The sequence below is a fragment of the Anopheles bellator genome, chromosome 1 (genome assembly GCF_943735745.2).
Source record: "Anopheles bellator chromosome 1, idAnoBellAS_SP24_06.2, whole genome shotgun sequence".
NCBI classification, from domain to species: Eukaryota; Metazoa; Arthropoda; class Insecta; order Diptera; family Culicidae; genus Anopheles; species Anopheles bellator.
Genome location: NC_071285.1, coordinates 11,814,205 through 11,839,154, shown reverse-complemented (window position 1 = coordinate 11,839,154; position 24,950 = coordinate 11,814,205). Strand labels below are relative to the sequence as shown.

Sequence of the window (24,950 nt, the reverse complement as noted above, 5' to 3'; positions counted from 1 at the left end):
AGATAAAAGTAAAGTACTGAAATATCACCATTTTTTTGAAAAGAAAGATTCACCACATTGCTTAAGTTTTAGGAGAACGTAAAAGGAATTGAAAAAAAGACACGACGGTTTAACGAAGCGATCGAGAAAGGTAAAAAATAAATGTAAACAAATTAAGAAAATGATTGGAATAGAAAAAGAACTAATAAGAGAAAGATGTACAACGGAAACCTACGAAGGTACAAACAACGAAGTTGGTAGTATACAAGCAACAGAATACAAGTTCAAAGACGTAAATTGAGTAACAAACCAAAACCTGAACAAAACGAAACTCTAATTAAAAACTAAAAAAAGAAAGAAATAGACAAATCAAGACAACAAAATATTAACGAACTAAGCAGGAAAGTAGGTCAACAAATAAGGGGGCAACGTACGAGGCAACACATTCTGCGCACATTTGGTACAGATTTAGGTCGTGCAAATCTTCTGGAACGCGGTTGAATTCATCTGCCGCCCCTTTTAAACTTACTGCGGCGAGCGTCACAAGTGCACCGACAAGATTTACGAGAACTCACTTCCCGCAACATTCTTACACCGGCTATGGCACCAATCGGCCGCCGGCCGAGGGGATGTGCACTTAAAATGTAACAAGATTGTCGTGTTGCACAAAATCTCGATACGCTCCGGGGGGACCGGGAGATACCGGGCACGGTAGGAGATGGGAATCGAAGGGTGGTTCAGAGTCACGGTTTTACACATTGCAAACACGTTTCTGTGTGCTAGGTCCTTCTTATTGTTATCCTGTCTTCGACCTGAACGGGGCGAAGAGGAGAGATAAACTTTCGCTTGGCAGCGTACGAGAAGAGAACAAGGCAGGAGCCAGGTTTGTGTCTCTTCGAGCAAACCACAAAAACTTCCGTGTTCTTCGCCCTCGCCGGTGCGAGGGTTGGCATAGCTTACAACACAGTTCTGCACCCTACATCGGCGCCCCGGGCAGCTTGCGCCCGATGCATCTTCCGGGGGGAGAAGCTTTGGAATGGAGCTAGTTTTGAGGCGGACCAGAGGACGCCCAAGGACCGTCGTCGTCGTCGACGTCGTGGGTTCGCCACTCGCTGCAAGCCGATATGCCGAAGGAACCACACACCCGATGGCAGGTTGACAGAATAGGAGCATCACAATGGCAAAACGTTGTTATCAGTTACCACTCCAGTTCGAGTCGGGCTCGTGAAAGGCGGTGCGCTTTCCTGTTCGGCGTGGCCACTTCTTCTCGGAGGACGAAGCCGCACCGCGGATGGCGGTGACACGTCGTCGGAAGAGGCTATTGTGCAGCTAGCGAGCTGCCGAGAGTTGGCCATTTCTGAATCGAGACCGAGAAGTCCATAAAGTGCTGCTGGCCTGCACTGCATCACGACACTCTTGACGGTGCATCCGGGGACGGATGCATCGAGCCGGAAGCGGTCGCTTTTCGAGGGCCCCAATTTATGGAACAATTTTTGAGCGAAGACGACACGATGAGCGAGAGATCCTTAAATGGGACCCTCGTCAGGACCCTCACACAGTGAGCCGTCATTTAGTTGTGGAAATTGTCATTGAAGAGCGCGCATAATTACTTCGTTATTCAAGCGCTGTGAATGCAAATAATTTTGGCAACCCACAGAAAGATATCTTACAGCGCTACGTGATGTGCTTAAAATTTCCCACCAAACGACTCCCGAGTGGTAATTTAGGAGCCTCAACACGGGCGCAAGGCACGGGCGACTAGTACACCACGGATCGCATCGTCCTGAAACGCCGTCGGTAGAAGTAGTTCAGGATGGTAGAACAAACTTAACGCGCTCGCCGGGAAGACTATCTTTTTATGGGTACGTCATATTTTCAGAAGTTTCTTTAGTTCCGCTCGATTAAAACCGAAAAACTATTTCTGCGGATGAGTTTCTGCAGGCAAAAGGCGTAACTCGTTCCGACTGTGACGACGAGGCAGAAATTAAAGTGTCAAAACAGGGCCTTGGTCCCGGGATAAGTCGCTCCCGAGTAGCATAGCCCGTTGAGGGGGGACAGATTTACCCCAAACACCCTGCGATGGTGTGCCGATAAACCGTCTCACCCAGCACTCATTACCTTCGAGAAAAGGCTCGATAAGCTCTTCTCGAAATTTTCTTCCACAAAAAAGAAAACCAACACAACGAGTCTCTATGTACACGAAAATTCACTCGAAAAGGATTATACTTGGGACGGGGCAATTATCAAACACAGTTACGCTGAAAAGACTGGACCGGAGAGACGATTGGCGAGCGCGCAACAAAAACGTTCCGAAAGGTCCTTAAATCCGTTTTCTAACTCTTCTCTCCGAGAAGCGAGAGTCGTCGGCGTGCGTTCGAAGAAAAACGTCGGCCAACGAGAGTACCGAGGAGCAGGAAAAACTTTGCACAGCACGAAATGATTACATTATGGCAACAGGAGCCCATTTCGGGTGCCACATTCGGCGAAACGGCTGACGAAAGGGCAAACACCAGCTGATTTCGAGCAAGTGCCGGAACTGGTGACAAATTCAATTTAAAATATTGCTCATGACGCACAAACGGTCGCGGGACGTTTAAAAGAAGAGCCCATATTGAAATGGGACATTGTTTAAAATGCGATCTACGTTTTTGTTTTGGTTTTCCCGCGTTCAATCCTTCATTAAGAAGTAAATATCGTGGATGTATCGTATCGTATATAATATCGTAGATAAGTGCACACTTCAATGGTAATCGAACGCGGAATGGTCATACAGCATTCGTTTAGTTTCGTTTAGCCAAATATCTTTACCTTAGAAAAAAGGCTTTACGAAAAAGGTAGCAAAGTAAAGTAGAAAAGATTGAAATTTCCTAATTGCCATAAATAAGAGATACCGAAAAAGCAAGCAACTGCTAAGTAACGAATTAAAAAAACGATTAACGCCAAACGAACCACGAGCCACTCAAACTTGAGCCAGCTTACGAGTCGGGAACTTGCTATAAAACATCAATAAAGCTCCACGCCACGGCGGCGTAAACGGCGGCTGGTCAGCTTAGGAAAACAGTGATTTACAAGAAAAGCGCATTTCCATCGGGTGATAAAACCGGTGATGTGCCGCACCGGTAGCCGGAGAAATGGCACTGAATGCACACGGTCCGTGCCGTGGCACCGGAAGGGGGTCCATTGATAAGTTGCAACGGAAACAAGCAACGCTAACTGCAGCTCACCATTAGAGACAGGGAGTCGGTCGCTGGTTGAAATGGCATTCCGACGGCAAGGACTAACACCGGGACAGGGGCGCTCGAGTGTGAAAACTCTCATCGAAACAATTACGACCCCGCTCGAACTACTACATCAACTTTGCAACTTCGTCTGTCCGGCCACCGTCACGATCGCCAAACGATGAAACGATGGGTCAAAAGTGCTTCGCATTTTGCTGCTCCTGCTGCTGGTCCTCTCGGTTAGGTTAACTTTCCTGGCCCCAAATTAAAGTCCCTCCCGGGCGGGCGATGGACGATGGGGCCGACCCATTGCTACTACAGGAGTAGTTGCCGGCGTGACTTGGCCGGAGGCCATCCTTTTCACCGGACTCTAATAGGGTTGTAATTAAAACTTTTCATTCCATTTCATTTACGTCGCGCGCGTCGCGAGTCTCCCGAGAGTCGCGGTCCTCGGCGCCGGTCAGCAACTTGTTTGGGTGCGCGAGCGCGCGGGAAAATGTTTCGAAAAGTGGCCATTCCTGTCTAAAGCACTTCTGTTGCACGTTCCGTCGTTTCCGGTCGACCACATTCCGGGCAGAACGGGCAGGTAGTTAGCTTGGGGCAGGTGAGCACCTGTAAAGTGCAGTTGGCTTTGCTGTCGCTGACCACGCGATGCAGGTATGTGGTGCCTCCTGTCGAACGCTGAACGTTTTCTGAACGCGAACTTTATTTGCTTGACACATTCTGCTAGATTTGTAAGTTTACCTAAGGCCAAGTGACCATACCATGACCATAAAATGGGATCGGAAAGGGAAAGACGAATCGAATTTCAAAAACATAATCGAGCAAATGATCACCACCGGAGTGGCCACAGGCGAGGATAATAGCATTATATAATATTCCGTTCCCGGGTTGTTACACGCGGGCCGACTGTTCTTTTAGGTCACGGAAGCAAATCTTGCCACTGTTAGTGAGGGCCTCCCGCCTTTTTGTTGGTATGCATTACACGGGACCGGCTGGAGGTATAATTTGCTCGGAAAAACTCGGAAAAATTCAGACAAGAAAAACTGCCCAGCAACGTGCGGAAAGTCGTTTCTTACTCAGGGCGGAAAGAGTTTCCAGTAGAAAAGGCTGCCAACCCACCGACCCACCGAGAAACCGCTCGACAGCGAGAGGAATCTGTAATAAATTGCAGAAAACATCGTTTCGGACTCCTGGCCGATAATAAATTCCGTCCACGCCGTGCTTCAAAAAACTATCGTCATCCCGTGCCTTCCAGGACTTCCACAGCACAAGCCAAGCAGGAACTGGAGGCGCTGGAATCGAAACCGACAATCAGCGTCCGGGACGGGCACAAGAAAAGTCCACGCTGGCTAAGGACATTTACGAAGACCTCCGCTCCAAAAAAAAAAAAAAAAGAGCGAGTCCGAAAAGTGCGGGCGTGAAAGATATTGACACTTTTTTAAAAAGTTTTGAATTTGAAACAAAAAAACGAATCGTAAGGAGGGGGGTGATAACGATAACAATGCTACGGTTACGTAACGCAGGCTGCACACCGTTGCAGGGCGCGACGTGGCCATAAGATGTCGGATCCTGTTATTCGTGAGGCCAAGCTAGCAATGGAAAAACGGGCGACCGGGATCGGAATGGAGCGCCTTTTCGCTCTTCCTATTCGGGTGGGCGCCGCGGGAGAAAAACTATCATTTCCGCAACTCGTTTACCCACGGGCTGTGGGCAGCGCGCGGCACACAAGAAAAACAAAAAAAAATGGAACGATAAAAAGGACCCGGAACCATTCGCCAACCCCGGGGTGGTGGTTCGACCGGAAGAGCCCGGAATGGACCCCGGTGGGGCGACGGAACTTCGTGATGTAACGCGCCATTCAAACACCTTCGTGTCCCCCTCACTCACGCACACGCGCGATAAGGATAACGAATGGTAGCGGCAGTAGTTTTGTGGAAAAGTTTTACGCCCACAAGGGCACCCGAACCCAGGACGGCGGAAGTAGGACACACTTCTCGGACGCAATCTCGGACCGCCCCGGACCCTGAATGGGAAGCGGCACCGTTGATGGGAAATGAGTTTCCATTTCCGCTCGCTCGGACAAAGAAAATTCGCGCTAATGAAATGGACGGCGGAAGTAAAGGCCGGGCTTTGAAGGCCGGCCATCTCCTCATCGTCGATGGTGGCGGCGCACCTGACGAGAGAAGGTTGACGAGAGATTGAGGAGTTAAATATGCAGTGCCACAGGACACCCGCTGGCGCTTATCGGTTAACATTACGCAAATGTCAGACCAATTTGGTGTCGCCGCGGTGGCCGCTCATCAACGGAACGTTTTTCGCTGGAATTCCGTCCCCACACAATGAGGTGGCCTTTAACGGTAATCTCAATTAACATTTGCGTCCGCTAAACGAGGTGGCCCTGGAGAGACGCTTTTCGTTACCAAAACCCATTCTACATTAATTAAGACTAACTTTTGCTAATCGTCCTGGTAAATTGAGAAGAGGAGCCAATTGGATTGAGTTCATCAAACATTAATTTCAAATTAACATTTCATCAGCAGACTTATTATAGGAAAATAACCAGAATCCAAACCAAGAATTTAACAGACATAACTTTCTTACGAACTTACGTGGTTCTGAGCGTGCTTTTCAATTAATTTACCACACAAACTAAGCCGTACCGACTAACTCTCAACCGGAAAAGAGGAATCTCGGTACAAAAACCTAGCAAAGAGATCGAAGAGATAGAACCTTTTTCTTGGGCCACACATCGCGCGTTCCGAGTGTCAGCACTCTAACCTACTTCTGCTCACAACACCCGTAGCCAGAGGCGAAACCGTGGGGCACGTCCGCGCTCGCTATCGTACATCACGATCTCTGGCCAGCTTCAATCGCGACCGGTGGTGGGTGTTGAGAAAACATTTCCCAACCGAGCGGATCGGAAGCCCGGTATGCCGGGCTTCGAGTTCAAAGAGATAGTTGTCAGTGCTCTCCAACAGTGCTCACGGCATCCGGTGGGCCCCGGTGACACAGGATTCCCCCCACGGCGGTGCTTTCGTGCGTAACGTGTAGCTACGAATGCCATCTGCTTCTTGGGAATCGCCAGGAACGAAATCCTTTCAGTTCTTTCGTATCGTGCGCCATCGGTTGCGTGGCGTGTGGCCAACAACCGCCAACCACCCGAAACCGGAAGCCGAGGAAGCAGCGGATAGCGAGAAAAATCCAATGCTGTATCCGGGTGGCCATCGACCGAGCGGTCCACCCCCTGGATCCGGTTCTTCGATCAAAAACAACCCGATGTCGTCGTCGTCGTCGCCGTTGGAAGCGGCACCCACAGTGCTCTGGATAAAGGATTTCCGTCCAGTCTGCCGGCCACCACCAACCTTCCGCAAGCCTGCTTTTCTGCTTCGGATATGCAAAAAGCACCCTCGCCGGGAGCGATTCAATTCGTTCCTTTGCCCCAACTTCATTTGTCGGCGTCTGTCCCACGAGCAAAGTACGCCCCGTTACTGCTTTCAATAAGGCTTTTATGCCGAAAACAAGTCCTGGCAAGCCAACATTAGTGCTTCAGCACAGGAATGGGAAGGAGCGGCGGCACCAGACCTCAAACGACGAGGACGACGCCGCGCCGTAACAGGATACCAATTTCGGTTATTGAATTTTACCTACGGCAAATGGAGTGCCGCGGAGTTCCGGAGCCGGTTAGAGAGTTCTATTTTGTGTTCCGTGTGCCAACCACCAAAGGGGACTTCCGACGAATTCGCTCCGGACGACCTTGGGGCAAACTTTTGCAGGGGGTGTCTGATTGAAGCAAAAAATGAGAGGCCCCCACGCGTCCACATTCTGCTCTGTAACCCAGCTCGGCGCAGAACCTCGCCCCAAAAATTTCCCATTAGTCACAGGACGAGAGGCGTCAGTTGCTTTTCTCGTCGGTGCGGCGCCTTTCCAAGTGGAAAGCGTTCCTCAAGCGCAGCCCACAGATTATCGGCAAAATTTATCAGTAAATCTGCCATCGAAATGGGAGCGCAAAAATCGTAAACCAAACTGTTAACTGTGTCGATCGTTATCTGCCGTGAAAGGGGGCGCCAACGAAGCAGAGGTCGGCGGCGGCGTGATCTTGAGATTCATCTGGGGTAAAAATAAACGCCCCATTTATGTGTCCCTCCCCACTGGAAGTGCTGGCACTGGAGGGACAGAGAGAGAGAGAGAAGGAATCAGAGGGCACCCGAACGATAAACATCAGCAATTTGTTCATTCGCACAACACGCGTTCTCGCTGCCGAGTTGCTCGAGTTAATTTAATCGACGGCGAACATCCATTCTCACCATATTGCTCCTGCCAGACAGAGCACTCCCCCCACCCCTCACCGCATTTGGCCATGGCGATCGTAAACTCGATCATCATCATCAGCGAGCGACCGACCGACCGTCAGGCAGCATCGTCGTTGTCGTTATTATGGCCAGCGTTTGGCCAGCGCTCACAGGCGACGTTGAAAAATACACACGTGCTGCCGCCGAGTGGCCAGCCCAGCTGAGAAGGAACAACCAGGCGGCCACCAGGTCAGCACAATCAGACGGACTAAAAATAATTAGCCATCCAAAACCGATCAAAGATGTAACATAAAAGGCTTAAACATTATGCACCAAAGTTGATAAAGAAATCAGGGAAAGCTAGTAAGTAAACGTAGACCTAATAGAAACTAACTGAAATGCTAACAACATAAATCATGTTAATGTTAATTGCTAATCAACAAATTAAGGCAAAAAAGGAACTTGGTAAAACTAAGTAAATCACGGAAAAAACCAACATAAAAATATGTTGAAATTGAAAAATGAATAAACAAGAAAAGAAGAAAAAAGGAGGAAATTGTAATAATGTTCCAAACCATCTGAGAGACACATTGTCACAATACCTATACATTAAAAGTATTGGAAAAGCATTACAAGAGTGTAAACAAACATTTTTCTCCTTTTAGATGCTCAGTTTTTACTGTTGCCCTTGAGCGCGATCTACTACTGTGTGCTGGCTGTTACGCGACACGCTCAGGCCCATCGTTGACCCTCGGCCAAGGGCAAGGTCCGCGTGAATCGGTGCTCGACTCGACATAAATGCCCGCGTGTCTCTGTGGCAAATCTACCAAATCTACCAAACAGTCATATGGAAAGCTTAACTTAGCGACAACCAAATCTACCAAATTCACCAAACAGCCAAACGGAAACCATAGCTTACTTTACGAGTCAAACATGTAATTGCATACCAGGCAGCAGAAAGGGAAACCGTTGCAACGGTCCAAGTCAGGCAGAGACCCAGGATAGGTCAGTCTTCAGCAAGAAGGAAAAAAACATGCAAGACCGTATGAAGAAACCACACCGATCATAACACACAAATTAAACAAACATGAACCGAACGCAGAACCCAAGGGTGTAACAAAACACCATGCTTGGACTGCCAAACCAGGGCACCAGCTAAAATGCAAACATAAAACATAAACATGCAACCAAACACCGGCGTGAGCATAACATTCAATGTTCAACGGCGACAGTTTTAAAAATCAATAAACATGCACCAGAATGTAACTGGAGCAGATAGGACACCCAAAACTAGACCACCCATAAAACAACATAAATATAAGAGTAGCACAGACCCCGGGAACGCAAATTTCAATAGTATAAAATAAAGTTTGAACCGGCTCAGAGAGAAGCATTCCTGAGGCGGAGATAAAGCTAACAACTCCGTGCAGCGTATTACTTTCCCCTCTTCTCAGAAACCGGAAGTGCTCAGTCCCCCCACCAGCGGTAAGGCGAGTACTATCCCAACAAGTAGTACCGTGTAGACGTAAGACACTCTAAGTGTCTTCCTCACAGTTGTCCGATCAACTACATCGGAGTCCGTCCGTGACTCAAACCCGTAGTGATGAACCAAGATGAACCAAACGTAATTGGCCGGTACCCAGATCGACAAACATAAGCGAACGCGAACATAAGCATCAGCGCGTAAGTACGAGCCGCGCCATGCAGCAGTCCATCGACGAGGTAAGGCCAATTCCATCATATCTCAATCGAGTGGCTAAGCACACCCCACATCGGAGCATAACAACCCATTTGTCATATACTTATCAAAGCTTTATCGTTGGAAGGATTTATCACCCCCGGGTGGGCCCCTCGGCCAGGGTGTGGATTTAGACACGGCTCCAAAGCCGGATGTAGCGCGGTGACACGTAACACGCACAAAACAATCTTTATTTGCCGGCCTTTCAATTTCACACCATAACCCGGAGACCCATCGCTCATCAGCCGCCCGGGGCGCGAGAGAGAGATTGAATCGAATTGTTCTTTCGTTTTTCGACTTAATGTTTTCACAAATTTCCCTCCAAAGAAGAGAAACAATATCGTGTCGTTGGTAAACTTTGACGGCGACACCATTGAACCGGTGTCTCTCGTTTGGCCACGAACTTTGTCATTTCTCTGTCGGTTTAGCGCAGAAAGTTAAAAACTTCGACTTTACACGATCGATTTGCGGTTAATATGGCGCGGCCAAAGAGTGGCCACGCCACACATACACACGATCCCTGCGTGACAGACGCGTCCATTTATCAAACTCTTGTCAAACTCTCTTACCGCCGCCGGTTGGCGAACGCCGGCGGGAAACAATTCGCAAGAAAATGAGATGCAAAAGCTGCAAGTTGGTAAAATTGACGGAGATCGGCGAAACTACCCAAAAAGTTGACAAGCGTGAAAAAAAGGTTCCCATTCTTCACCCGAATTCGTCAACTCTTGGCGGACTCTGGCTGGCGGCGATCGAGCCGGAAACAGGGACCTCGAAAGGGTCTGCGCGCGGCGTATACACGACGACGATGACGCCACGACGGAACTCGTTAACTCGGCGCGAGCGGGCTTGCTCCCGCTCCTAACACGATCGCAACTAATTTGCATTTAAATGAGAAATTTTACATCTTCAAACAGATCCCAAAGCGCACGCTGCTTCTTTCGCACCTCAACGCCGTGGCCGGCACAGCCTTTGGGCGCTGAGGGATACCAATCGCGCGCCCGTAGAACAAAACAGCGGCCCGACAACACGGCTACTAACCGACGGGTGACCCGTCCACCACCACCGGGATAGGCGCCTGATAATGGTCACGATTTGCACACAGTGTCCCGTCAGCGGCGGTCAGCGCCAGGTTGACGGTTAACTTTGGAGCGAAAAAGATTTGTCAACTGTCAACGGCCGGCGGCGGCATAAGCAGCAGGGCTGGCGGGACTCCATCTTTTCGCTTCGTTTATGGGTTCTCGCTCTCCGGGAAGCGATTTTATTCTCAACTTTAACAACTCAACAACTTTCGTGACCTGGGAAAAGGGATAAAATAGGGAGAGACAGACGTTCTTTGTTCCGTTATGGACATCACGTGAGTATCGTTGACATCATGTTGCGTTTTAAATGGCTTGTACCAACTGCACCACCTCTTAATAGACCACGCCGAGTGGCTCTCACCACAGTCGAAATTTAGGCATGCAGAACCATGTCCAAAGTTGCTAATTTTTGTAAATAAAAATGTTTGGGCACATTTTGTGATTTCCGAAGAGTTCCGTCTACATAAATCCCAGTCTTTGGTGAAGGATTGCAATTTTTTGTTATGCCGACTACTAACCGAATTCAGACGCACACCAACGAGGCGTGTGCCGTTTGTTAAGATTGGTCCCGCTTTCGGTCGACAGGATTAAGATGGTGGTGTGCAGCACCGTAATACATCTGGAAGTGTGCCGGTTCTTGGTTCTCGGAATTATTTTCCCACCAACCGACGGGGACTGCGAAGGGATAGCCTGCTTCTTGCAGGTGGCTCCTAAGCCGTTCGCCCGTTGCGTGTTTACCTCCGCCAGAATCTAATAATCCTGAACCAGTGCCGAAATTGTGGGGCTTGCCTCGTCCACCACACAGATGCTGCTGCTCCGTCGCTCGGAATCAACCGGATGCGGATTTGGAAATCTCCCGGATGGGTCTATTCATATTTGGCATCCAACCGATCGTCTTCATTCCGGCCAACACACAGATCGTAGAGATGGGGATTAGACCGGGACAGACACGCAAGAAGAGGGCAGGAAAAATCGCAATCGTTGGCCCCTTTCACTCTCGGCCCTCCTCAGCTTAATCTCGGGCTCTGTTTTTGCCCCCACGCCCCACCAGGGACGACTTTCGGCTTTCGTAATTTATGAGTTCTGCACGAGTGAATAATCGGCCGCGTTGAGCGCCGGGCTGCTGCCGCCGTTGGTTCCGCCTCTTGACGCCTTCTCGGAGTTTTCCCCCGAAGGTGCCGGTCAGCCAGAAGGAAATCGTAGCATTTAATTAGCTCCTTGAGCTGGAGCTACGGCCCCGGAATTTTCTTCTCGGAGCGCCAGGATTCTCCTTTGTGGCGATACTGTTTTTCTCTATTTTTGGTTGTATCGAAAAAAAAGGGGGACCTCTTAAGCTCAACCTCGAACAAGACCCTCCGAGAAGAGGGCGCACCATCGAAGGTTGCCCAATTATTTTGTGGCAAAATCCTTTACCGTCCCCGTGCCCCGGTTGAAGGTCGCCCCAACGGCCAATTAAAGGGGACGGGAACGAAGTACGCCTCCTGTGTCTAGGTACTTCGGCAACGCCGCCGACGGTACACAATTACGCCAATCTGAACCTTTGGCCAGAGCGCGAAACGAGAGCAAAAAATAAAGGGGAACCTATTGGTCTTCGGCGAGGCACAATAAAACGGTCTAGTTATTCCGGCCGGCAGCAGGAATTAATTATTGTAATCAACCTGCGTCTGGACATATTTCCTGTCGGCGACCACCAGTGTTTTGTGGGCCGATTTTCGTATGGTTATTGGAATGGTCACGTGGCAGGTCCGAAACGGTTGAGCCGGGCCGGAAATGAAGCAATAGTAAAGCGCCGGGGCTTATCGGGGGCCCCGTCTTAGTGCCGAGTCGTGCCAACACAATACACTCCCTACTTGGATTGCCAAGTCCTTGAAACACTTCAGATTATTTTTAATGATTCTGTTGTCTAATTAAAGATGGAAATATTCTAATGAAAAGCAAAGACCATAAACGATTGACCACCAAAGGAAGGAAGCACAAAATTATGAACGTACCTCTTCGTAGAACTTCAGATGTGGCACCGGTTCCTCCGAGACGTTGTCGCAAAAGTCTCTGAATAGTAAATATCCTGCCGGAGCCATGAAAATAGTAAAAAAAATTAGATGAATCGATCGGCTGCTGGTACATGAGAGTTCATAAAGAATTCATGAACTAGTACTAAAACATTTGTTTTAAAGACTTTTAGGGTTTAGGTTTTCGAGCCAACTCATGCAGCACCGAACAGTTTCTGTCTGGTTAGCGTTTAGATGCATTTCAACAAAACAAACAAACGGCAGGATAGCACACTATCCAAGAGCGAGTTCGCTTAAATCATCCGTAAACGATAGGACGTACGGTACGATCCGAAAGTGCTGCACGTAATTTACGATGCTTTCGCTGGCCTCGACCTCCACACGCCAAAGATGCAGCAGAGCTACTGCTGCTGCCACTGCACCAAGCTAATCGACTAATTACGCAAATATTTCGCAAGAGGATCATAAATTACACCAGAAGAAACTAAAAAGGAAACTCCGACGACGACAGTGGCCACCGTCGTCGTCGGAGCCAATGGTTCCGACGGCTGACGACGATGACGGCTGGCGAACGGTGGCACCGGGCACCGAGAAGCTCAAACAGAAACGACGTTCCAAAGGACCTGCCGCTGCCCTTAACGACATCACACTCTGTCTGTTTGAAAGCTGCCGCCCGCCCGGCTGCCATGTTTGCGAGCCGGGTTTTTGATCGCGTTACACGCCACACGCCACACGCCGCCGTTGCGCGTGTGCCGTGCCGTTGTCGATCCGATTACGCCGCGTTTCAAGTGTCCTCACGGTCGACTAATCGATGAACGGGGCGGCAGCCGTGGCAACACCAGGAGAAAAAAACTGTGCACATATCGACGAGTGACGTTGAATAATGGTCCTCCCGGAACAGGGTCGGGTTTTGGTCTCCGATCCGACCCGTGGGGAACGCTGTCGACAGGTTCACAAACTGCACTTTTTGCAAAGGACACGCTGCTGAAAAACTAACTGCTTCACTAACGAGTTTTGGAGAATCTAATTTATTGTGCCACGTGGCGGCCCCCCTTATCATCGCCGCAATGGGCTGACTGGCGGGGTGAATTCAAACACTCAATTACATCGAGACCGAGGCCAGGAGGCGAAGGCCACTTACCTAATACTTGGTTGAATATTTTGTCGAAGTTAACCTCGTGTTCCTTTTCCAGATACTTGTGCATGACACTCCGGACGCTGCAATGGACAGAAGAAAGAGGGATGATTAGGAACGCTTTGCTGGATGAAGTGCTGGATCGTCCAAGGATCGGTTCGCCGAGCCTTCACTTAACAAATGAATAAAGTTTCGGACGAGGCTTTCGCGCATGCGACGAGGACGACGACGGCATGTCCTTGGCACACGTGTCCTCCGTGGGTCGAAAGTTCGGGCGTAATGTTGGCGTTACATATTCATAGAATATCTTAAGAATTTGGACCCACACACTCACGCATCGTGGTTGTTGGTATTGTTGAATTGTAAATTTCCGAGGTCCCGAACACGATTCGACACGGCCGTTCAAGCCGGGTCTAGTGAGGAAGAGTCAGCCGCTCCTCGAAAACTGTCGGCGGCATCGAACGATGAAAAGCCATTCATAATTAATTACGCTCAAAAGTCCAGTCTAACCCGAGGGCCGGAGTTGCGGTCGCGCGAGAACATCAACCGTGTGTGCGCACGCTGTGCGGAATGTTTGCCTAGTTCTAGGCGGCGACGGGTGAAAGGGTTCCACCCGTCGAGATGATCCACGCGGCGACACTGGCCACAGGGTCCTAGCTAGAGCTAACACACCCTTTGTCATAATTCTCGGTCAAAAGCAGCACTATGACGGGTGACAGCTCGGGCAATCGCACCCAAGGGGGTCCCCTGGTCTATTCCTCAGAAGTAGGAGAGCAGAAGTCACTTTGGCAAAACTTTAGCCCTGGTTAGGCCGCCGCCGCACCCGAGCGGTGCAGATTGGAGATTATTAATTACTCAATCCACGCTGACGCCGTGACTATGAAGCACCGTTTCTCGGGCTTGTAGAAGTTTCTCACTTCCTCGCTAACCCGGCCCCCAAACGCCCTCCGGGCCGATGACAATCCTTCACCCGAGGAGTTCATTATAAATTTCATTAATAAGTCAAATTTCGAGACCCGGGGATAAGCCCCGGGAGCGGGACCGGCGATAGATTAATTTTTCAAACCGATCACTTTCCTCTGATGAATGTGGGAATTTCTAAACTGTTTGTAGAGCAAGCGATCCGGAGCGGGGTGTATCAGGGAGGTTTTGAGCAGTCCGGATGCCCATCGGTTCGGTGGTCCCGGTGGGAACGCACTATTTAGCGCCACTGTTCGATAGACGCGGATACGGATACGGATCCGGAGATGATGGTGCGGTGCTTGGCGCCACACCAAAAAACGGCTCATGCCCGGTGGATTCTGATGGGCAAATGGGATCAGGACCTTGGGGTCGGCGGTGGAGGACCTTGAGTCACCGAGGCTATCGCACGATCCCCGTCCGTCGTCCGTCTGACTGCCTAATTACCACGAAATGCCATTACCGCAAACATAAACGAGAAGCCACCACCCGGCCGGCTATTTATCATTTCTACCTACTACGAGCCGAACAGAGGACGAGGGAGAAAGGTCCTCCCTGCCCTGTTTGATGGTTTACTTTGTGTTCTAATTTCACAGTCATTTCACTAAACTCCCTTGAGACGCCTTGTTGGTGGTGATAAGATATCCATCTTCGCTGCGATGGTATTACGGTCGCAACAAGAAGAAGATCGGATCGGTTCAATAATCCCACAATGGCGTTTTATGGAACACGGCTTTGTGGTAAATTTGAAACACAAATTGAGGTGAAACCAACATTAACTCTGGGATAATTAGAAAATTCAGAAGCGAAAGCCACCTTACCTAAATAAACAAACAAAACATTGAAAGAAAAAAAAAATGAAGGAGCAGAAAAAACTAATCGTTCCCCGAGAAAGAAAACGAAAAACTAACGGCCACGAGACTAATAAAAATACACAACCATAAACGGCATCTTCTACATAAAAGCCAAATTGAGGACGAACGTCAATTGATGGCGCACCTTGATCTGAATTCCTTGTTCCTGGAATATTTTACCCATCTGCTAAATAATTTTTTGAAAATTCAATTAACGTCATCACTTTAATGAACTTGAACTAGTTGTTGTTTGTACTACTAACGTTGAAAGTAAAGAAACAACTTTTAATGGAACGGAACGAAATTCGCGAGGTTCGTATCAGAAAAAAAAACTTTGAAAAATCTTAAAATATGCAACAATAAATTAAGCTCAAATAAAAAAGATATACAAAAAATACATAAATAAAGAATATTATCTTGAAGGTAGACATATTGGAACTCTTAAAGTTAGTTAAGTTGTTTCGGCTAATGATAGAACAGCAAACCGCCGGAACGCGAAACCAAAAACAATGAAAACCGAAGAACGCCCAAAGACAACTCTGGCCCTTTTCCCCAGAGCCATACAGCGATGACTATCTGTAGACAAACATAGAACCGCTCATTCAGTAGCTCCACGTTACACTTCAGGCGGGGAATAGAATTTGCGCCCAGAGAAGTGCTAAACCAACTAACCGAACGAGGTCGCCCGAGCTTAACAGCACTTCCGACGGGCGGTGTCATCCGCTTCAAACGCTTTGCCATGTTATAGCCACCGCCACCCGATAACCGAGACAGAAAGAGGAAAGCCACGGAACGCCACCGGGTTCGCCGTCGCCGTAAATCCCTAACCAGAACATTATGACCTACATTCCTGGATCTGCTCGTTTTAAAGTGTTCATCAAACCACCGAAGGTACTGCGCCCCCACTGACAAAGTAACATTCCGTTTCACTCTGTCCCTGTCTCTCTTTCTTGATTCGATTTCGAAGAAATGGGCCAAGTTGCGGATTAGATTGAAGCACAATCGTCGTCAACACAAATGTCAACTCTCTAGGGTCCTCCGGCGGAATCGGTCCTCGCGTTGGGGGTTTTATGACACTCTCTCCCCCGGGCGATGGAAGTAATCCTGTCAATCCGAGGTGCCGTACCGTGTCGTGTTCCGCCGTGAGTTTTAAAACACCTTCTTCATTAGCGCATGTATGGTGACGTGTAACGTCTGCCTATCACCGTGCCGCTATCGAGAGCATGATCGATTTTATAGGCCTCCTCCGCGCGGTTGCGCCTGCGTGGCGTGGGTTGCCGAGTTGTAAAGTGAAACGTTCCATGACCTATCAAACCGACACCGACGACTGCGAGCAGACACTTTGCCGTCCCAAAAATCGGCGAGGGGAATTTCGCCTTGGTCGACGCGGATCAGGCTAATGGCCGTAAGTGGCGTCAGTTTCAGGTGGCGAGCGAAGAGTGGCGAATAAAAAGAAAACCACACCCAGGGAGTTAATGCGCGAAGTTTCTCGTCTCGGGGCCCCCGCCGGGTCAGCGCGTGGGCTTTGTGCGGTGTGTCTCGGATGAAACAAAAAACGAGGACCGTCTTAACCTCAACACTTGGATCTTTCTTTGTGCGCAGTGCGCGGGACCGAAACCTGTTCCTTCTGCCATGGGGGGTCCCTTGGGGGAAGTTTCGTGAATCGTGAATCATACGGCCGAGCCGGGAGCCGAGGGAGCACCCTTCAGAAAGGGAACCACCGTCATCGAGGTGCGCAAACATTGAAACGAAACTTTCACCAGCAACCCACACGTCACGTGTTGGGCGCTTAAGTCGTCAAACTCATCGGCCGGGGCCGCCTTTCGTGATGGGGATCCCTCCGTGAAGGAAGCGTAATAATTACGTCAAAGTGAATTGATGTGTAAATTAATTCGGATAAACTTTAAATTGATGGCGAAAGAATGGCACAGAAAATATGGAAATTTAAGCAAACGTAAGCTTGACCACGACGGACTACCGAAAGTATTGGTAGTCACCAACGGCAGCTGCAGCGACCGGGCACCTCGTCCTCTTGCGTGTGCTTTTACTGCTTCTTTAACGACGTTTGCACGCTCCCCAGATAGCATCTTCGGATGTGGGCAGTGGCATCGGAGGCGTCGTAATTTAAAGCCGTGCGGAGCTGTGAGCCCCCGTTCCCTCTTAAAGACGGCCAATCGATCGGGTTCGATTGGCCGGCTGGCTTGCTGGCTGGTGAGCTGACATGCACTTGCTCAGGCGGTCCGAAGTTCATTCACCGCCAGCGAGAGAAATCCTTCGCTTCGCTGGTCCACGTTCAGGTTCGACGTCCGATCGTCCTACACCACTCGGTGGTCGGTGATTGCAAGCTGACTCCCGGCGGGGTGACTCCTTGTGGCGGCAGGCGATATTTTATAGTTACTCGAATTTCGACTCCACCCACAGCTACTTCGGATGGTTCCGAGTAACGGGAGCTTTCCTAGGCGGTCTGTCGCTGACGAAACAGATGCTTCTCGAAGCGAGAAGCACCCAAGGAGCTCCCGCCGAAGAGAATCGATGCCAGGAGATTCTCGGTAAGATCGGAACGTGAAATTGAAACAAACTGCGCTGAGTAGGCACATATTGTGATCACTCGATTTGCATTTCAAATTACGTTTACGTTCAAGAGTTGGCGATGGAAAGCGAAAAGTTGGGTCCAATCCATGGTTGATCCGGCCAGCCCAAGAACATGCCATGAATGCGAAACTCATCGATTCTTCTACGGAAAATTAAGCGGGTTGAGTCGAGCAAGTAACACAACAGGAGCCCAATCTATCACAAACATCTATTGCTTAGCAGAACACTATGCTTATGGAACCCTGTACGGAGCGCGCCCATCGCAGGTCAATTATCTTTTGTTTCGCAAACATCGGCCAACTCACAGCATAGCGGGCGCACGAAAAAAGGGCACACAAATTTAGGGCACCTCGCGTCAGCTTTTTATGAAAATGTTTGCGCTAACCTGCGGACCGACCGAGCCATCCAATAACTGCTGCTGCTGCTGCTGCTGGTGCCGCCTTCCACGCAATTTCCAAGCGGGAGCCACGTTTGTATGCGAAACACCGCATACGAACGGCTCAATTGTTGCGAAGGACACACACCCACACACGGATCGGAGGAAAATGCCCGAAATCAAACAAACTTCACCATCGCCACCAACCGGCCACCACGCATCATCCGCGGCGTGGCGAGCAAACAATCTGTCAAGAGTTTAACGAGAAATCAATGAGCGATGTCAGCGAGGTCTCCGCACAGGACCCGCCCGTCACCGCGGCCCGTGGGACCACAGCAAAACAGGCACGGCCGGCCACAGCCGAGTCCTTCACGCAACGTCGTCCGTCCACCGCGCGAATCGATTGTCTGGTGTGGGTGATGTGGGCAAAAAAATACTGCTGCATGATTCGACTGGACCAGCTTGACGAAGCGTGTCCTGCGCTCCCTTCGTAAGCAGCCTAACGAACCGTGTCGTACCGCTTTCAAATCAGGTTTTGCTTTGGTCACCCTTTGGCCTCGGATGGGAGGTGCAGCCTCATTCTCGTCCATGGAAGACCTCCCAAACCAACGGACCAAAATCTGGTCGATTCGAATAAATAAAACACTGCGGCAAAATAAAAGCTCACATAAACAGAAGACCCTTAAAACTTTAATCAAAAAAGGTAGCATAAAAAAGTACGAAACTATTCTTCCGGACACACCGAAAAGGGGTGGTCCACAAACCGTGGTCGTGGCGCAAAATAAAACGTGTCAATAACGAAGGCTGTTAGTTGGTCATCGTGCATAATGAGCTGGTCCCGCGCGTGACGTTTGGAGTGACTTCTTGTGCTTCCCCGTGCACAAGAAGTGCACGGGCTCCACTCCCAGAACGGCACCACCAACACAACAGAACCCACACAGGTCCTGCGGCTCCACCCGCCCCGGGGGAACGGCCGAAGTAATGGGGTCAAAAGCGGCTATTTTGGGACAAATGGTTGTTCCGGTTCCGGAGCTGTGCCGTGGGTGGACCCTGCCAAAGTGTCGCTGCCTTGCGGGGTCCGCACTTTCGTCGACCTGGACATAAAATGTAACCTAGGTACACTTGCCACACCACGGTTAGGTGTGGAACCGGCCGGCTTCCCCGAGAAGTTCGCTCGGGTACTCTTTCTTCACTCAAGACCAACAGCCGCAAACAAGTCAAGGGACCGAAACGTAAGCAGCAATTGCGATGCCGGGCAGTGTCCGTGCTGGACAAGGTTATTTCCTTGTTACCATCACCAATTAGGGGGCACCACCAAGACACACACAGAGCGGGCATCAAGTTTTATTTCGTAATAATCCTCGCGGAAAATTGAATATCCCCAACGTGGGGTTCTCTACTCACTACTCTTACAGATGGCCTCCGGGGACCAGCACGGATGGCATAAAATTGGGTAGTTAAAAATTTTAAACTTGTTTTATGTTTTGTAAAATTTTGATTAAAATTAAGAAGCTTGCCACTGAAGCTTGAGTACTACTAAAATGGCGTTAACTTGGCACAGAAATGACACGACCAAGAATCAACGCCGAAGTGTCCTCGGAACTCAGCGCGGTCAGCTTAACACCGATGTTGGACGGAGCATCGGTCACAATGTTAGCCTTGTTCCGGGGTCACTCTCCCCGCAGGGTATATGCCACAAATTTAGGGCTGGGTGCAGACCTAGATGTGGTGTTCACGTCCAGACCAAAAACAAAAATGAATGCTCCACCAGCATTTACGATGACCAGGTAAGCCATAAAAATTTATCATATCACCCTGGAGGACACAGGAAGCACCGGAATATTTTATGCTCCCGGGTCATAAATCGGGAACCCCTCCGAAAAATGGGAACCACAACGGTCAGACACAGCAACCAGCCAGACAGACGTGCACCGGATGGCGAATTGAAATGTTTACATGCCCAGCCACAGCAAATGGCTTCCGGTTACACGCCCTCGGGGTATGGCCGTTCGGAATGGCAACTGGCAACTGTAGGGATGGCTGGCATCTCCTCCTAGATAGGGGATAAAAAAAAACTAGGAGCCATAATTCCTGCCTCGATGGTGCTAGCCAGTGGTCGGTGGTGCCGGAAGGTTTCTCCGGATACGGATGGCCACCATATCTCGCCGGAGGGAGTTCAACTCCATCACTAATCATCAACCGCCGGCGGCGGAGGCAACGATGGCGGCAGCCTGCCGGACCATTTGGACCATTCGTTTGCAACGGCAAAACTGCATATCGTAACTCTGCTGCTGGCGGGTCTTTCGATCCGGATGATGTTGGGGATCGGGTGGCGAGCATGGGTTTAACGGTCCTCCGGCCCCGAACCCGAACAGTACGTTGTGCAACAAAATCTATCGACCATCCGAGTGAGTTCGAGGCTAAACGGGAACATAGTCCCACAATGTACCAGTGGTCTTCGGGCAGTTCCCTCCCGGTGGTAACAGTTGGTCGATTGAGTTTTATTTTCCAGACCAAGGTGCGCCATCGTTGGCGAGCAGGGCAAAATTTGCCCGGTAGCAATTTCCGCTTTCCCGAACACTCCGCCTATTCAACGGTCGGTAATCAAGTATCACTGATAATGCTATCACAACCTCCAGTGCACCTGCCAATGGGTAACCGAAAACCGAAAAAAAAACTGCGGAGGACCCCATCAACTTACCGAAGGCTTACCGGCAAGCCACCACCTCACAAACACACTCACAAACATATTTTATGTCTGGTGTCTGGTTAGCCCCCGGTGGTCCGTAATGACCACCACAGCACGCAACGGTCGGCTCTGAAGCGGAAGTTGTAAAAGTTCTCGTTTCGCATTCCAATCTGCTTCGGTTACAAAAATCCCGCACCGAGTTGGTCGGCCGAGCCCAGGTGCTCGGCCACGTCCCAACTGAAACGATGAAGTTTTTACTTTTAACCGACCAAACCGCGCACCACGAGGGGCCGAGTTGTTTGGTGAGGTGAGTTAATGGCAAAAAATATGTAACCCGTAAAAACGTTGATTCTTTTGTTGTTTATCGTTTTGAAATATTTACATGTAGTTTGATGTTTAAAGAAGCTTTTATATAATGGTACGATCCTGAAGACTAATTAAAACTATTTCGGACTCAAAATAGCAGAGTAATTGAAGGATGTTCCGGGAAAAATGGCTCCTGAAAAAGTAATCCAATCATAGAATGGTCGTACGAAAAATGATTAAAGGGAGATGAAAGTCTAAATATCCTTGATTATTGGTTAATCTACGACTAATTTCAAGTTATTAAGACACCTCAAAACTTTAGCAAAATCGGTTTGTGTAAATACTAAATTATAATTAGAAACTGTTGTCTCAAGTTGACCAGTTTTAGTAAAAAATAAACAATTTTGCACACATAAAATGAAAGTTCTCAAACTGAAGCCGAGAGCATATTGAGCATATGGAAGCTGAGAGTTGAAGTGTCACCCCAAAATGTAGGTTAATGATTTCGAAGGAAATCGGAAATTCGAACATCTGGAAACTTTTCTCGGCCACTAGCAGTCGATTCGGATGGAGCCAGATTGCGGAGTCGGAGAAAAAAAAACCGTATCATTCTCTAATGGCCAATGTGCCATCCTGGCGACGGAAGCGAAACCGCGCCCCACCTGGAACGACAGTCGGGGACCACAATCGAGTGAAAGTTTCCAATTCCTTCCTCCGGATCCACGTCATATTTTATTCAGCTCCCATCGTTCCCGCGATCCCGTTCGGTATTTCCAAATCGAGAGCTCCTGGTTTGTGGTCGGCAGAGAGGGCCACAAACCAGGATCTCCCGGAAGAATGACACTATCAGTTCTAAACCTTTACTGGGGGGTGCGCCACAGGAACGTGCCGGGAGCTCTGCTATCGCAATCCCCAGATAGCGTGTCATTATTGTGTTGGGCCAGCGGAGCGGAGCACGCTCGAAGGCGTCGTCGTCCTGACTGTGGCTCGGAAAAACTATGCACGAAGAGTGCAGCAAAACCGAAATAAACCGCTGGGAAAAAAACTGAAAGCACGGCTTTCTTCATATTTTATTCCCCCAGCGTAGGGCAGCGTGTTTTTAGCGAATGGGACGCGACCCGCAAATGGGTCACCGCCAGGTGCCCAGGTGGGGATGGCGGTACCGCGTGGGCACCGCAGCATAACCCCACCGACGAGCCGTCCAGCTCCGGCGCCAGATAAATGGCGATTGTGGCGGATACATTATACCGGAGTAGGAAGCGAACCACCGGGGAAAAAAGGAGAAAACCACTGTCAAAGTTCGCTTCGCGTTCTGGGCCGTTATCCCTTTTCTTTTTCCACTCTTCTTTCGCTGCCACGTCCGGTCCGGGATTCGGAATGGAATGCGGTGACCCAAACCCGGCTGCGGATCGGACTGAAAAGGACCCGCGGGGGTGGCGGCGGCGGTTGCGACCCGGGAATGTACTTCCGGAATTTTAGTGAACCGACTCACACTCTCCATCTCTCTCTCTCACTCACTGTTGGTCTCGCTAGACGCTAGTTTTCTTCACCCAAACTCGATTTCTCACGGTTGTCGGTCGGCCGGTGAAGAATGATCTTGGCAACCGAAAGGAACCAACCGAAAAGGCGCCACCGGAAGTAATGGCAACCTTTCATTCGTGGCGCGCGCAGGGCAGCAGGAAACCGTTACCACCCGGTCCCCGGCCTCCCGGTCCCCCTGCATGGCCGGATGACATAAGAAATGGTTGCCATTTCGGGACAAATGTTTCGCCTTCCACATTTGCGACCAATTTTTCAATCGGGAAGGGACGAAACGTTATACGGAAAAAACGGATCGTCGTCCATCAGAGACGTGCCCGTTAAATCCGGCAGAAAGTGGGTGAATTTAAAGTGCTCTTAATGGTGCACTTCTCCACGCTTGTATGGGGGGAAGTTTGGGGACCTGTTGTCTTTAAGACCATCACTCAAAAGGCAGCTTGTCTTGGGCGTGCTAGTCTCACGTACGTTTTGGTTTATGTGAGGCCACGCTGTGGGCTATGGAAAAAGCCCGATGGGAGTTTACCCAGTGTTACGTGAGCCTATTTGAGGCTTCTTTCAACTTCACTTGCCCATCTGTTTTATGTTTTAAAGTTGCTAATTTGCTAAACATCTGGGAAAGAAAGGCAAAAACATCGAGCCCCGTAGCTCATTCATAACAACGCCTCTGAATCCGATTACACGAAGTGGTTACTTTCTCAAAGGCCCCAGATAATTTCACCCGTAGACCGACCGGTTTTCAACATAAGGTTTAGAAATAACAGATAATAGAATGTGGCAGCCTTTTTATGTAAAAATCATTTGCAAACCACATCATCTGTCTTTTTGAACCAAATAAACGGAATAACTGTCACATGAGCACGGTAGCTTGTTGGATGATTCGAGCGAACGAAAACTGAAGCCTTTGGAATGTTCCCGAGAGCAACACAAAGCATGCTTTGCGGGTTTCCGGTAGAATTTCATAAAACAACTAAACTTAGTGATAGTGACATGCACCATGGAAACGTCATACGGAAAGCTGTCAGTTGGCTGTCGGTTTGGGTCCTCGCAACGGATGTGCCCACAGTAGCCAACCCTTTTGGAACCCGAGTCAAGCGCCACCCACGGCCAGAGTTGGGGCCGAAACCGCCAAACCTCAACACATTTACATCATCACCACTGACAGCCGAGACAGAGGGCGAGCGAACAAGCAAGAGAGAGACCGAAAGAGAGAGAGCGTGAGCAGCTGACAGACAATCCGGAGACAATTTAGTCGGCAAAGGAGGCGCAGGCAAAGGAGGCGCAGCTCGTCCGTCCGTCCGCCGGAAGCTGTCAGTGAGAATGTCACCGTGTTTGACACTCTGTGTGGATAAAATTAGAATCGCAACATCGCCAACCGGAGGAGTACCGAGTTTTTTTTTGTTCTCTATTTTTCTCTTTTTTATCACGTTTCGTAAAATGTCAACCCGTTTAATTGGATCGAGGCGCCCCACCGAACCATTTTACAAGCCTGGCCCGTGAAAGGACAATATTGACCGCCGCCGTTCATCAAATGATTAATAGCACACAGCGAACGAAGGTAAATATTGTTTCCATCAAATGCGGCCAAAATCCGTGGGACGGGGTCGCTAAGAAACAGATTTAATAATAGTAAGAAATTGTTGGAGCAGGCCATAAAAAAGAGAAAGGAAGGACTGTAAACGATTGGTGACCCTCATCAATCTCGCCATCAAAGTGTCATGCCTGAAAGAGCGCCAGAGTCAAGTTGGGAGACATTGGTCGACCGATAGTGATGATCCCTTTCGGACCTCGATCACGATCGCCCACAAAGACGCCCGGTTTGTCGGGGATACTCGGTTTTATTGAAACCCCACACACCACCGGGTGGCGTCCGGCTTCGTTTACTATCGTCCATTCTTTGCTCAAACAGTGATCTTACGGAACAGTGGGTTTAACATCAATAGATGATTAATAGAATATTTTGTTCAGCCCCAAAACTCGCGCTCCATCGCTGCTCTAAAGCAAAACGAAGGGCAAAATCTAGCCACGACCGCAACAGGATCGTTTTATTTCGTGCGAAAAAAACCGGATCCTCTTTTCGCGAATGTTCTTTTATCGAGTCACGGCCGGCAAAAAAAACAAGCACAAACACGGGCCCAGTTTCCTGACAGCCGCCGCCGCCGGATCATGTCCGGCAGCTCAACAACA

The 24,950-nt window shown here is 49.5% G+C and overlaps 1 protein-coding gene across 1 annotated transcript in view; it reads right to left on the bottom strand.

The window, feature by feature from the left end:
• Positions 1–24,950, bottom strand: part of LOC131207181 (G protein-coupled receptor kinase 1) — a 77,570-nt gene that overhangs the window by 21,614 nt on the left and 31,006 nt on the right. The window contains exons 2-3 of the mRNA XM_058199796.1: positions 13,457–13,533; positions 12,298–12,371 (exon numbers count right to left, since the gene is read on the bottom strand). Of these exons, the coding sequence (XP_058055779.1) occupies positions 12,298–12,371; positions 13,457–13,533 (151 nt within the window). The remainder of the gene's footprint in view (positions 1–12,297; positions 12,372–13,456; positions 13,534–24,950) is intronic.